Source organism: Schistocerca serialis, chromosome 11 (assembly GCF_023864345.2).
Source record: "Schistocerca serialis cubense isolate TAMUIC-IGC-003099 chromosome 11, iqSchSeri2.2, whole genome shotgun sequence".
NCBI lineage: Eukaryota > Metazoa > Arthropoda > Insecta > Orthoptera > Acrididae > Schistocerca > Schistocerca serialis.
The window spans coordinates 87,426,561-87,442,267 of NC_064648.1; the positions used below are offsets into that span (position 1 = coordinate 87,426,561).

The following is a 15,707-nucleotide window of genomic DNA, read 5'->3' on the forward strand; positions in this document are numbered from 1 at the left end:
TTACTTCTTCCACCCCAGGGGAGGTGTTAGATGGAAACTGGTCGGAACGATATCTATCCATTACATATGCAATATAAGTTACAAATTGGGGCGTTTACTCAGAGCCCATAATTTCAGAGTCGCCTATTCTACTAATAATAGTTTACATAGGAATTTAATTCAATCCTTGCAGAGTAAGAGCGATAAACTCTCCCAATCAGCAGTATATAAAATTACATGCGGGGATTGTCCAAAATTTTACATCGGGCAAACGGGACGAGCTCTGGGTCTCAGGTATAAAGAGCATATTTCTACTAGAAGCGGTGACGGTACTAAGGGCTCTACTTATGCGGAACACCTTGTGCAAACGGCTCATGCGCCGAGCCCTCCAGTTAATATCGAGTTACTTCGTGCCGAGGTTAAGGACTTAAAACTGGATCTTTTGGAAGAAATGCAGATCTTTAAGCATCTGCAACATGTTAAAGACAATATCCTCAATGACCAACTCCTACTAAGAAATAGAAAATTTTTTGAAGGTTTCGCACCTTTACTTTGTTCTTCATACTTGTAAATCTGATGATCTGGGGATTTTCACATGCGCGCGCTGATCGGCGAGCGCCGTTGGTCAAGCTGTTCATCTTCTTTCTTTTTATCCTCATTTTCCTTCTACGACGAAGGTGATTTTAGCCCATTGAACACTTCATGTTTTATCCCTATATCTTTATTACCACGACGTCTTTACATTACGTCCTCTCAGCCCCCCCTCCCGCCCCCCCCCCCCCCCCCCCCACGCTAACCACTGGCTGTAGGTATAGTTCTTAAGAATTCCTCCTGTTGTCATAGGTAGCCTCATATATAAGTTTCTTTACTAGCATAAGCGCCCGTGTGCGGTTATTTTTAGGTTTCATCTATTTAGCTCGTCTCTTGTTCTATCCATTTCATTTTTTGATATAAGTTGATCCACAGTTGAGAATATATGGGCTATTTAGCCCCGACCCATGTATAAACTTTCTCGTATTCGTATGCGCATGCGCATTCAAGTAACTTCCCTTGTCTTGCGCATGTTCTTAGGTAGCGTGTCAGGCTTGTAAGTGAGCGAACATTTGCAGCTGCAGTTTATGGCGGGTCATAGCCCATCGAACATTGACCGGTGTGAGGTGGAACATACACTATTAAGTTAAGTAGTGGTTTTGACTTTGTACATATGTGCTGTTTGTGTTTTCCTTTTCTTTTTAGTTTATAAATTATAGCCATGGAGTTCTTTTAATCGTTGACAAAGGTCTTCTTAGGCACTTGTGGGTTTTATTGTTGTTCTGAAGAAGGCGTAGTTATCTATTCCGAAACCTGGGTTAACACTCAACACTAGGTGGTTTTTTCGCAATCGAGGTGGGTTTTTAGTTTCTTAATATGGAAGACCTTCGTGTTTGGCATATGGCTTGGGCGCACCACACTGCTTTGCAGCAGCAATTTGAGTAGCAGTTGGCACCACAGTGGAACTGTTACGAATCAGTTACTTCAAGGACAGCTCTGGGCTAGACGTCCTGCAGCGTACTTTCCACTGACCCCAAACCATCGCCATTTGGGAGTTCTGCGGTGTCAAGCGAGCGCTCACTTGAGGCAGGGTGGAAGTCTGTGTTTTCTGACGAAAGCTGATTCTGCCTCAGTTCCAGTAATGGCCGTTTGCTGATTAGGAGGAGACCAGTTGAGTGCCTGCAACCAGTCTGTCTGTATGCTAGGAACACTGGAGCTACACCTGGGGTTATGGTCTGGGATACCATTTCATGTGACAGCAGGAGCACTCTCATGGTTATCCCACGCTCCCTGACTGCAACTTTGTATGTCAGTCTGCTAATTCGGCCTGCTGTGCTACCATTCATGAACAGGATTCCATGGCATGTTTTCCAACAGGATAACGCTTGTCCTCATACTGCTGTTATAGCCCAACACACTGTACAGAGTGTCGACACGTTGTCTTGGCCAGCTCAATCACCAGATCTCTCTCCAGTCGAGCACACATGGCATATCATCGGACGAGAACTCCAACGTCATTCACAAACAGCATTAAGCGTCCCTGTATTGACCGACCAAGTGCAACAGGAAAGGAACTCCATCCCATAGACTGACACCTGACACTTGCACTCACAATGCTTGTCTCGCTCAGTGATCTTGTAGCGTTAATCACTTACATATGTTACCGAGACAAATATATTATTACTCGACGCTAAATATTTTTAGTGTGTAAGGCACAGTCGATTCAGGTTGTTATATAATGGTGAGACAGAGATTTCTAAACCATATTTAAAACTGAAAGACATATCCAGGGGAAAATGTAGTCTCTGACAATCTACATCTACTTATACCGGGCGATCAAAAAGTCAGTATAAATTTGAAAACTGAATAAATCACGGAATAATGTAGATAGAGAGGTACAAATTGACACACATGCTTGGAATGACATCGGGTTTTATTAGAACCAAAAAATACAAACCTTCAAAAAATGTCCCACAGTTGGCGCTTCATCTGATCAGAATAGCAATAATTAGCATAACAAAGTAAGACAATGCAAAGATGTTGATCTTTACAGGGAATGCTCAATATGTCCACCATCATTCCTCAACAATAGCTGTAGTCGAGGAATAATGTTGTGAACAAAACTGCAAAGCATGTCCGGAGTTATGGTGAGGCATTGGCGTCGGATGTTGTCTTTCAGCATCGCTAGAGATGTAGGTCGACCACGATACACTTGCGACTTCAGGTAGCCCCGAAAGCCAATAATCGCACGGCGGTTGAGCACACGATCATCACCAAACGACGCGCGCAAGAGAACTTTCACGCGTGTAGCAATACTTTTTTTTTTGTTCTAATAAAACCCGATGTCATTCCAAGCATGTGTGTCAATTTTTACCTCTCTCTCTACATTATTCCGTGATTTATTAAGTTTTCAAATTTATACTGAGTTTTTGATCACCCGGTACATCTACAAGATTACTCTGCAACTAACCATTAAGTGCCTGGTAGAGGGTTCGTCGAACCACCTTAAAGCTAGTTTTCTACCATTCCACTCCCGAACGGCGCGCGGGAGAATGAACACTGAGCACATTCCGTGAGATATCTGACTTCTCTTATCTCATTATGATCATCATCTCTCCATATGTCTATTTTCAAACTCTGAGGAAGAAGTTGGTGGTCGAAATTTCATGATAATGTCCTGCTGCAACGAAAAACGCATTTGTTTTAATGATTTCCTCCTCAATTCGCGAATCATTTCCATGTCACTCTCTGACCCACTTCGCGATAATACAAAACAAGCTGCCCTTCTTGGAATTTTAACGATGTTTTTCATCAATCCTATATGAATCGCATCCCACACTCCACAGCAGTCTTCCAGAAGAGGCCGGACGAGCGTAGTGTAGGCAGTCTCTTTAGTAGACCTGCTACATTTTCTAAATGTTCTGCCGATAAATCGCAGTCTTTGGTTTTCTTTCTCCACAACATTATCTATGTCGTCGTTTCAGTTTAAGTTTTTCGTAACTGTAATGCCTAAGTATTTAGCTGAGTTTACAGGCCTTAGATTTGTGTGATTTATCGTGTAACTAAAATTTAGAGGATTCAGTTTAGTGATCATGTGGATGACTTCACACGTTTCATTGTTTAGAGTCAATTGCCAGTTTGTGCCCCATATAATATGTAATCTAAATCATTTTGCGATTCGTTTTGATCATCTGATGAGTTTCAAAGAAAATAAATGACGGCATCTGAAATCTGAAGGCAGTATAAGTGGGCTGCACAGTTCGTTTCGTAAATCGTTTGTATAGATCAGGAACAGCAGTCGGCCTATAACACTTCCTTGGGGAATGCCAGATATTACTTCTTTTCTACTCTATGACTTTCCGTCAGTTACTACGAACTGTGACCCTGTTCATCATCTGGATTTGCAGCTCCTTGTGTTTATCGTGTTTTAAGTTAAAATTGTGTAATGTAAGGTTCGCCAGTTACGCAAAACACCGATTTTTACTAAAGGATTACAAAATAACGGGAATAGTTAGTGCAAAGAACAATTTGTTTCTTTTAGTTAATACCTTTACTCTCGGTGTGCATGGTTTTGCACGACCACTTGTGTATTACTTATTACAGGTAGCTTGTCACCTGCAACAAAATCATTTGGTTGCAGATGATAATGTACCTGTAATAAGTAATACACAAGTGGTCGTGCAAAACCATGCAGACCGAGAGTAAAGGTATTAACTAAAAGAAACAAATTGTTCTTTGAACTAACTATTCCCGTTATTTTGTAATCATTCAGTACAGATTAAATAAAACAGAAACCCACTGATGATGGTGCTGAAACATGTTTGGACACCTGAAAAGAACGGTTTTTTTCATAACTGGCGGACCTCACGTCCGAACTGTGACCTTCGTGACAGGAAATCACAAATACAGTCACACAGCTGAGGCGATACTCCACAGGCATGAAATTTGATTAGCAGACGGTTGTGAGGAACAGTGTCGAAGGCCCTCTGGAAATCTGAAAATATGGAATCCGTTTGACTTTCCTAGTCGATAACACTCATTACTTCGTGAGTACAAGGAGCTAGTTGTGTTTCACAAGAACGATATTTTCTGAATCCGTGTTGGCCATTTGTGAATCAGTCGTTTTCTTCGAGGTAATTCATAAGGTTCGAAACATTGTATGTTTCAAAGTCCTATTGTAAATCGACATTAGCGATATGAGTCTGTAATTTACCTGATTACTCGTACTTCCCTTTTCGGGTATTGGTGTGACTTGCGCAACTTTCCAGTCTTTGGGTACGGATCTTTCACCGAGTGAGCGGTTGTATATGATTAATAAGTAGGGAGTTATTGCACCAGCATACTCTGAGAGGAAGCTGACTGGTATATAGTCTGAACCGGCGGCCTTGCTTTTGGTTGGTTGGTTGGTTGGTTGGTTGGTTGGTTGGTCTGGGGGAAAAGAGCAAACAGCGAGATCGTCGGTCCCGTCGGATTACAGAAGGATGGGGAAGGAAGTCGGCCATGCCCTTTCAAAGGCACCATCCCGGTATTTGTCTCCAGCGACTTAGGGAAATCACGGAAAACCTAAATCAGAAAGTCGGACCCGGGTTAGAACGTCGTCCTCCCTAATGCGAGTCCAGTGTGCTAGCCACTTCGTCACCTCCCTAGGATGGCCTTGCCTTTATTAAGTGTTTTAAGCTGATTTGCTACACCGTGAATATTTACTGTAGTTCTAAGCATGTTGGTTCAAAATGGCTCTGAGCACTATGGGACTCAACTGCTGTGGTCATAAGTCCCCTAGAACTTAGAACTACTTAAACCTAACTAACCTAAGGACATCACACACATCCATCTAAGCATGTTGGCCTTTGTTCTTGATTCGAATTGTAGAATAGTTACTTCTTCTTCTTTGGCGAAGGAATTTCAGAAGACCATGTGTAGCAACTCTCCTCAATATGATCTCCATTGGTACGGCACAATTAAGGTATTGACTGCGTCTTGCCGCTGGTGTACTTTACATACGACGAGAATCTCACTGTGGTTTGTGTCAGATTTGGAGAGAGAGCTTCGTCATGCAAACTACACTACTGGCCATTAAAATTGCTAAACCACGAAGATGACGTGCTACAGACCCGAAATTTAACCGACAGGAAGAAGATGCTGTGATATGCAAATGATTAGCTTTTCAGATCATTCACACAAGGTTGGTGCCAGTGGCAACACCTACAACGTGCTGACATGAGGAGAGATTTCAACCGATTTCTCATACACAAACAGCAGTTGACCGGCGTTGTCTGGTGAAACGTTGTTGTGATGCCTCGTGCGAGGAGGAGAAATGTATACCATCACGTTTCCGACTTTCATATCGCCTATCGCGATTGTGGTTTATCGTATCACGGCATTGCTGCTAGCGTTGGTAGAGATCCAATGACTGGCAGCAGAATATGGAATCGGTGGATTCAGGAGGGTAATACGGAACGCCGTGCTGGATCACAACGGCGTCGTATCACTAGCAGTCGAGATGACAGGCATCTTATCCGCATGTCTGTAACGGATCGTGCAGCCACGTCTCGATCCCTGAGTCAACAGATGGGGACGTTTGCGAGACGACAACCATCTGCACGAACAGTTCGACGAAGTTTGCAGCAGCACGTACTATCAGCTCGGAGACCACGGCTGGGGTTACCCTTGACGCTGCGTCACAGACACGAGCGCCTGCGATAGGTTACTCACTGACGAACCTGGGTGCACGAATGGCAAAACGTCATTTTTTCGGATGAATCCAGGTTCTGTTTACAGCATCATGATGGTCGCATCCGTGTTTGGCGACATCGTGGTGAACGCACATTGGAAGCGTGTATTCGTCATCGCCATACTGGCGTATCACCCGGCGTGATGGTATGGGGTGCCATTGGTTACACGTCTCGGTCACCTCTTGTTCGCATGGACGGTACTTTGAGCAGTGGACGCTACATTTCAGATGTGTTACGACCCGTGGCTCTACCCTTCATTCGATCCCTGTGAAACCCTACATTTCAGCAGGATAATGCACGACCGCATGTTGCAGGTCCTGTACGGGCGTTTCTGGATGCAGAAAATGTTCGACTTCTGCCCTGGCCAGCACATTCTCCAGATCTCTCACCAACTGAAAACGTTTGGTCAATGGTGGCCGAGCAACTGGCTCGTTACAATACGCCAGTCACTACTCTTGATGGACTGTGGTATCGTGTTGAAGCTGCATGGGCAGCTGTACCTGTACAGACCATCCAAGCTCTGTTTCACTCAATTCACAGGCGTATCAAAGCCGTTATTACGGCTAGAGGTGGTTGTTGTGGGTATTGATTTCTCTGGATCTATGCACCAAAATTGCGAGAAAATGTAATCACATGTCAGTTGTAGTATAATATATTTGTCCAATGAATACCCGTTTATCAACCGCATTTCTTCTTGGTGTAGCAATTTTAATGGCCAGTAATGTATTAAACGCATCTCATACTGAAGTTCGCGCTAAATTTCGAGCGTCTGTAAAACTCCGCCAATCTTGAGAGTTTTGCGTTCTTTTAAATTTGACGTGCTTATTTTAGTTCCATCTGGAACAGATTTCTGATCTGGTTGTGTACCAAGGTGGGATCATTACTAGCCTTATTAAATTACTTGGTATATATGTCTCAATTGCTGTCGATACCATTTCTCTGAATTTAAATCACATCTTATCTACGCTTACAAAGTCAGAGAGGAAGGAGGGCAGACTGTGTCTTAGGAAGGTGTTAAGCGAATTTTATCTGTATTTTATACAAATATATTTAAATTTATTGCTTACGAACTGCAAACTAAAACTAAAGAAATTGCAAAAAGTTAGGAATTTTAAGCGGTGGTAGTTGGATAAATTGAAGGAAAGAGGTTTTTGAGACACTTACAGGGAAAATTAGACTACGTTGCACAGAAACAGGGGAAATTAATATAACGGAAAACGAATGGGTAGCTTCGAGAGGTGGAAAAGGGTAGGCAGCAGAGGATCACCTATGAAAAAAAGACACATTCTCTACGACAAGGCGAGGAGGTCACTTAACTTGACTGTATTGTTCTTTCTCATCCACCCTACGGCTCAAATCTCGCACCTTATCCCTTCCATCTGATTGGTCAAATGAATGATGCATTCCACGGGAAGCAGTAACTAAATAATGGGGAGGTTATTGATGCAGTAGCACGGCTCCGACGACACTGGTACCATGAGAGCATACACCCCGTCCTAGTAACGGGGTGTAAGGGCGTCCCATTAAACAGAGATTGTGTTGAAGAATCGGGTTTCGCAGAGTGGGGAATGACATGGTTTATCGGAACGCTGCTGAACGGAACCAACCTAATATCAGAAAAAAAAATTCTCTACTTATTGAACGCCCCTTTCAATTCTGTCAGATACTGTAAAGTTATTACAAGAGCGGTTGAATGTAATGGGTGGTGTCATGAAATGAAGGTATGACATGAATATCAACAAAATTACGAAATTAGGTTCAAAAAATGGTTCAAATGGCTCTGAGCACTATGGGACTTAACATCTGTGATCATCAGTCCCCTAGAACTTAGAACTACTTAAACCTAGCTAACCTAAGGACATCACAGACATCCATGCCCGAGGCAGGATTCGAACCTGCGACGGTAGCGGTCACGCGGTTCCGGACTGAAGCGCCTAGAACCGCGCGGCCACACCGGCCGGCACGGAATTAGGGAATTATACCAGAAAATGAGAAACTGAAAGCAGTGGATAACGTTTGCCATTTGGACAACAAGATCCGTAGTAGAAAGGATACAGAACAGGAAAGAAACCATTTGTGAAAGAGAGGAAACTATTAATATCTAATGTAGATAGGTAAACAGCTTAGATGAGAAGCGAACAAAAGGCCTTGAAACGTGGTGTGATAGAATATTTTGAAGATTAGATGGGTAGATAGCGTAACTAATGAGGAGGTAACGTATCTAATTTGGATAAAATAGAAATCTGTAGCACAGCTTGACTGAAAAGGAGGAATCATGTGATCGGACTCATCCTAAGACAAGGAATCGTCAGCTTGGTAGTGGAAGGAAGTATAGCGGGTACAAATTTTAAGCAGAAACCAAGGCCTGAATGCAGTAGGTAGGTTAAAGTGCATTTCGGCTGCAGTAGTTATCCAGAGATGAGAGACTTACAAAGCATGGAGTAGCGTGGACAGCTGCACCAAGCCAGTCGTTGAACAGAAGCGAACAACATTTTAAAAATTTGAAAAGTTGCGTCAGTACAATCTATTCATCTTTGCAAGAGATTTTTCACTCGTTAAAAAGACGAAACAAATACCATTCGATAAGAAAACTGGTTTCACTACCTGGGTTGATAGATAATATACTGGAGAGTAAAAGCTATGTTATTTCTTACGGCAGCCGCCCTGTACAAAGCCACCTGTTTGGGAAGACCGTTGGAGTACCGAGAAGATAACTGAAGTGTACTCACCTCGCGAAGAGCTCGTTGAGCAGGCGTACCAACTCTTCGGCCGTGCACTGGTCTGAGAGGCTTGTGAAACCGCAAATGTCGGCGAACAGGATGCTGCAGAAAGACAGAGGTACAATTAGTGTAACGGCAGTTTAGTAGCAACTAAGTGACTGAATATTCAGGGTGATGTAGGTGCGCCTACCGATCCACAACACGTTCAGAAACCGTATTTTCTCTCACTCGCTTTCTTAGAGATCAAAATGGACAGGACTTTTTTGTAGAAAATTTAATGCAGTTAAATTTTGCACACAGATAGTTTTTAATGGACACCATGGTTTTCGAGTTATTCAAGAGATACGTGTCAGAAGGTCATAGTTGTACGTTTTCTTGAATAATTAGAACACTATAACCTCTAGTGAAAAGTATCACGGTACATAATTTAACTACATTAAATTTCCTACAAAAAGCCCTGTATATTTTTTCTGCAGGACTAATGGTTGCATATGGCAAGTGAGAAAATATGAAAATATTGCATGCGGTATTTGAGGGCATTGGAGGTTGCATAAAACATATCGATAGGGGCAGCTAGGTGACCCTGTATTCACAGGCTTTCAGAAACAATCTGAAAAAAGTTGTGAGGGTGTGGCAGGGTAGGTTGTGCTGAGAGACAATTTTTCAGACAAAATTCGATACGTTGCGCTGTTTCCGAGTCAGTTAGCATTGAAGTTACCCAATCAGTCCATTTCGTGCGCAAAGTCAAGTGGTCCGCCAGAGATGGTGCCACCAAACGTGTTTCTCGTTTGGTTTCCTAAAACCGAACAAGAGAGCAATAGTGATCGAACGCGAGACAAAGACTGAGCTCCAGAATGGGATTTTCACTCTGCAGCGGAGTGTGCGCTGATATGAAACTTCCTGGCAGATTAAAACTGTGTGCCCGGCCGAGACTCGAACTCGGGACCTTTGCCTTTCGCGGGCAAGTGCTCTACCATCTGAGCTACGGAAGCACGACTCACGCCCCGTCCTGACAGCTTTACTTCTGCCAGTACCTCGTCTCCTACCTTCCAAACTTTACAGAAAGAAGTACAGCTGTGAGTACCGGCCGTGAGTCGTGCTTCGGTAGCTCAGATGGTAGAGCACTTGCCCGCGAAAGGCAAAGGTCCCGAGTTCGAGTCTCGGTCGGGCACACAGTTTTAATCTGCCAGGAAGTTTCAAAAACTGAGCTGTCTCGCGCACTATCATGCATTCTATCAGAATAACTGACATTAATTGTATCTGGCATACGGTTTGTATTTGCGTGCGGGGTGGTCAACTTTTATCTTTTAAATTTTGTTATTTTAGATTCGGATTCTGCGGCAAAAAATCTTAAAAAATGTTATCATTCTTGGTATACGATGCTGCAATCGGTGGAAGAGTTACGAAAGAGCACACTGACATCAGTCAGCGTGATGTTGAGATTGAAGGGGATTCGCCGAAATCAAGCATGCTGATGGTTCGGGGGCTCACCGAAATCGGTCCTGAAGCGAACAAGAAAGTATGTAACTTTAAATGTAGTTTATTTGTCAGACTCTTTTACATGACTAAATGTAAAAGTTTTCCTGTAACACCTAATTTGCAAAACAAAATTAAAATTTTAACTATAATATCAACTGTTTGGAACAGAAAGGTAATGTAAAGTATATTAAGTGAATCGGTTCATAACTGCAAAACTGGAAAAAATTTTGTTTTGTCGGCAACAGCAATAATCAGCTACGAATGGGCAAAAAAATGTTTCTGGTAAACTGTAGGCTTTTTTTTTTGGTAGAATTCGAATCTGCAATACATATGGTGTGTTCCCATTTGAAAACTGAAAGTTCATCTACAAGAGGTACGGGGGAGGGGGGCGAGGGTGGCTGGTGGAGGAGGGGACAGTTTCAGAACAGAGAAGTGCCCTTCTTGAAAATATTAACTTTTCACGTGAAACAATTTTTTCGTACAATGCGCATTTTTCGAGATATATAGTTAGTCCATGTTAAAACGAACACCCCATACACGAACGAGAAGGTACAAAACGGAGTGACGTGGGAGAATGTTGAAGAGGTGATTGTTCAGCAGTGCATCGATAGGGTCTACAGGAATTTTCGATACTATCTGTCAGGTTTGACCACAGACGTAACGGTGATTGCTGCTTTGCTGCAGATTTCTTTATACCGCTATATGCTGTCATATTTTAGTCAATTTGGAGAGAAATTACGTTTATAATCTCAACTGTGTGTAAGAAAGAAAACACCATCCTTCGCCTTTTGGAGGGAGTTATAATATTTAGTCGACTTATCCATCTGTTTTTCTTTGCGATGAACATTTTTTCTCAAAATTTTTACTCTTTCTCAGGGCACCCACTACAGCTGCTTTTTTATGGTACTTGGTTGGTGTTATTTCTGATAAATATTTGAAGTCCTTGTGTTCATAAATGGTTCAAATGACTCTGAGGACTATGGGACTTAACTTCTAAGATCATCAGTCCCCTAGAACTTAGAACTACTTAAACCTAACTAACCTAAGAACATCACACACATCCATGCCCGAGGCAGGATTCGAACCTGCTACCGTAGCGGTCGCTCGGTTCCAGACTGTAGCGCCTAGAACCGCTCGGTTACTGCGGCCGGCAGTTCTTGTGTCATAACCGTTTCGATTTACTACTGATACATGCACTATCACATTAATGGTATCTGCTCAGTCTCACATAATACTTAATTGACCACTAGTTGTTGCGAGAGGCAAGTTCGCCAATGTCAGTGGAGATGGGGAGATCGTGTTGTCACTACAGAAGCAGCAACAACAGCAGAACTGGTCGGTCAGAGGAGCAAAGTGTGGTCCGCACTAAATGCCGCGACCGGTAGATGCACAGTTGGCTGGATGTGTGTGGGGATAGTGGTAGTGGTGGGAGCCACGGGCAGGCGCTGTAGGGGAAATGCAGAGCACTGGAGGGGATGCGCCACTCTAAACTGACGCCTACACTCACATTTTTTGTAAATATTAAGTGGGACCACTCCACGCCCACAATTGCATGGTGACCATTCAAAAAGCTCTGGCAGCCTGTTTTGATTAGTAATCTGAAAAGAACTCCGCTGAAAATGCAGCGATTGATTTTCGCTTGGCTTGTTAACCATTTGTAACTTTCAGAGAAGAGTAACTAGTGGCGAATTTTGACTATAATTTACACATTTGCCTGGTTACCATGTTAAATTCGCTTCTTCTGCCAAAGTACAGCGGAGTATACATAATATCAACTTTCTAGCATGCTCTGTGGAGACGCAAATTTGAGAGAATTCTGAAACTGGTTTATTAATTTTATTAAATTGGGAATTGAGGAAAAATGACGTCAGAAGCTTATTAGAAAAACACAATTTCGGTACAAAATAAACGTGTATTGTCTACGCTTATGCTGTTCCAAAACCCAAAGCATTTCTCGTTTCAGCAGTTATTCATGGCACCTAAAAAGTACATTATTTCATCAAAAAAATCTGTAGTTACAGAATTAGCGCGGTAGATAATGAAGTTTTGCATAATAACTACACTGCAAAATACAGTTAGTGTACTATGATCTGCCAAAATGTCATTTCGATATCTCAAACCATTGAGGAACGTTGTGGATATTTTATTCTGGATTCATCACTGCCACAGCGAGATCGGAAATGAGTGTGTTACATCAGACAATTTTCTCGAGACTGGTGACAGATAGAGACCTCTACTTAAGTCTAAAGAAAAATTCGATATCTTAGCTAAATTACTTACACAGAAACATATCATATAATTTGCACCAAACGCAAAATCACAGCGACCTCCTTTTCCCCTTATAAAATTGTTCGAATTTCGTGCAGTGTCTTACTTTCACTTAAATGTCACAATAACTTTGACAATTAACGAAATGAAGGGCAAACCATGAACCTGACACATAAACCTATAAGTAACACAAATTTTTTTTTTTACCGAATGGTTTCTGTAAAAACGTTTGAGAAAGGTTACATGGCGTGTGCCTCGATTCTGTCATGGCGGCCAGCCGAAAGGTGGCAAACACTTGTTGGCCTTCTTTTCCAAACAAAAGAACGAACTCGTGCAGCGCTTTTGACGGAAACTGGTCACTGCATATTGGCCACTTTATCCTGCACGAACTACAGCTTCCAACGTGGACGAGCCATTGGATGTCATCTGAGTAAAAGATCCATCAGGAATATTTCAACTCTTCTCGACTGTAGGTGGCATCAGTGTGAAGTGGAAACCCGAAGAAATAACCACAACTAAACCGACACCAGACCGATATCATCTACTGACAGAGCCGGCGAGCATTTTCGAGGGTGCTCATCAAAAATTGTATAGATCAGCAGAAGAAATCACTTGTGCATTCCAAAGTTCTCCCATCAGTCCAGCTACCACATCGACTGTGTGTGGCGTGTCAACAAATATGAAGTACAGTGGTCAAGCAGCTCTCATTACAGGTGGTACAGACCATCCGTCGTGTGAATTACTTTGGAACCCATTATACGAAAACTGTCTTGAGCAGCTAAATCGATAGCCAACGCGTAATGCAAATATTTTAGATCTGGTAGCCACGAACAGACCAGACCTCATCGACGGTGTCAGTGTTGAGACACGGATTAGTGATCAAGATGTTGCCATTACGACTACGGTTACGAAAGTTGAAAAGTCGGTCAAGAAGGCTAGGAGAGTATTCTCACTAGAAAGAGCAGATAAGCAGTTGTTAGCATCCCACTTAGTACATGAATCTACTTCATTTACTTCCAGTACAATGGACGTGGAAGAATTATGGGCAAAGTTTAAACACATTGTAAATCACGCATTGGAGAAGTATGTGCCGAAAAAGTGGGTTAGGGACGGAAAAGACCCACCGTGGTTTAACAGCGCAATTCGGAGCATGCTCAGGAAGCAAAGGCTGTTGCACTCGCGGTGCAAGAAAGATCGTGAGAATGAGGACAGGCAAAAGTTAGTAGAGATTCGTGCTGCTGTAAAAAGAGCGATGCGCGAAGCATACAACCACAATCACCGTCATACCTTAGCAAACGATCTTGCTGAAAACCCAAGGAAATTCTGGTCTTACGTAAAATCGGTAAGTGGGTCGAAGGCTTCCATCCAGTCACTCATTGATGAGTCTGGCATAGCAACGGAAGACAGCAAAATGAAAGCTGAAATTTTAAATTTAACATTTGAGAAATCGTTCACGCACGAGGATCGTACAAACATACCGCCGTTTGAGTCTCGTACAGATTCCCTTATGGAGGACATAGTGATAGACATCCCCGGGGTTGTGAAGCAGCTGAATGGGTTGAAAATAAATAAATCGCCAGGTCCTGATCGGATTCCAATTCGGTTTTACAGAGAGTACTCTACTGCATTGGCTCCTTACTTAGCTTGCATTTATCGCGAATCTCTTGCCCGACGTAAAGTCCCGAACGACTGGAAAAAAGCGCAGGTGACGCCTGTATATGAGAAGGGTAGAAGGACGAATCCTCACAATTACAGACCAATATCCTTAACATCGGTTTGTTGTAGGATTCTCGAACATAATGAATTTCCTTGAGACAGAGAAGTTGCTGTCCATTCATCAGTACGGCTTTAAAAAGCATCGCTCCTGCGAAACGCAACTCGCCCTTTTTTCGCATTATATCTTGCGAACCATGGATGAAGGGTATCAGATGGATGCCATATTCCTTGACTTCCGGAAAGCGTTAGACTCGTGCCCCACTGCAGACTCCTAACTAAGGTACGAGCATATGCGATTGGTCCGAAGTATGTGAGTGGCTCGAAGACTTCTTAAGTAATAGAACCCAGTACGTTGTCCTCGATGGTGAGTGTTCATCGGAGGGTATCATCTGGAGTGCCCCAGGGAAGTGTGGTAGGTCCGCTGTTGTTTCCTATCTACATAAATGATCTTTTGGATAGGGTGGATAGCAATGTGCGGCTGTTTGCTGATGATGCTGTGGTGTACGGGAAGGTCGTTGAGTGACTGTAGGAGGATAGATGATGACTTGGACAGGATTTGTGATTGGTGCAATGAATGGCAGCTAACTCTAAATATAGATAAATGTAAATTAATGCAGATGAATAGGAAAAAGAATCCCATAATGTTTGAATACTCCATTAGTAGTGTAGTGCTTGACACAGTCACGTCGATTAAATATTTGGGCGTAACATAGCACATCGATATGAAGTGGGACAAGCATGTAATGGCAGTTGTGGGGAAGGCGGATAGTCGTCTTCAGTTCATTGGTAGAATTTTCAGAACATGTGGTTCATCTGTAAAGGAGACCGCTTATAAAACACGAATACGACCCGCCACGCACCGTATTGTGGATCTCGGAGTATGTATGTAGTTGTAGATGTAGATGTAGGTGTAAGCCACACATATGTCTGTAGTCGATGCTAAGTGATGCTTGGGAGAGGTGTACAGAGCAACGCCAGTGGGCAGTGGATGGCATTTAGAAAAATGAACCACAACATATCCTGTGGCGACCCGATGGAAGGGTTTGGGTTTGGCGAATGTTTGGAGAGCATGATCTGCCATCATGTGTGGTGCCAATAGCAAAGCTCGCAGGAGGTCATGTTACGATATGGGGATGTTTTCCATGACTAGGATGTGGTCCCATTCTTGTGCTTCAGAAAACACAAAATGCAGAAGGGTGTGGACCCATTTGTCACCACTGTGCACTGTGCGCCGTAGAGGGACAGTTTGAACACGATGGTCGTTTCTATCAGCATGACAATG

At 43.0% G+C, this 15,707-nt stretch overlaps 1 protein-coding gene across 1 annotated transcript in view; it reads right to left on the bottom strand.

Moving 5' to 3' along the window:
* The window catches only part of LOC126426481 (adenylate cyclase type 5-like), an 858,869-nt gene that overhangs the window by 404,977 nt on the left and 438,185 nt on the right, over nt 1-15,707 (bottom strand). The window contains exon 4 of the mRNA XM_050088392.1: nt 8,972-9,064. Coding sequence (XP_049944349.1) covers nt 8,972-9,064 — 93 coding nt within the window. The remainder of the gene's footprint in view (nt 1-8,971; nt 9,065-15,707) is intronic.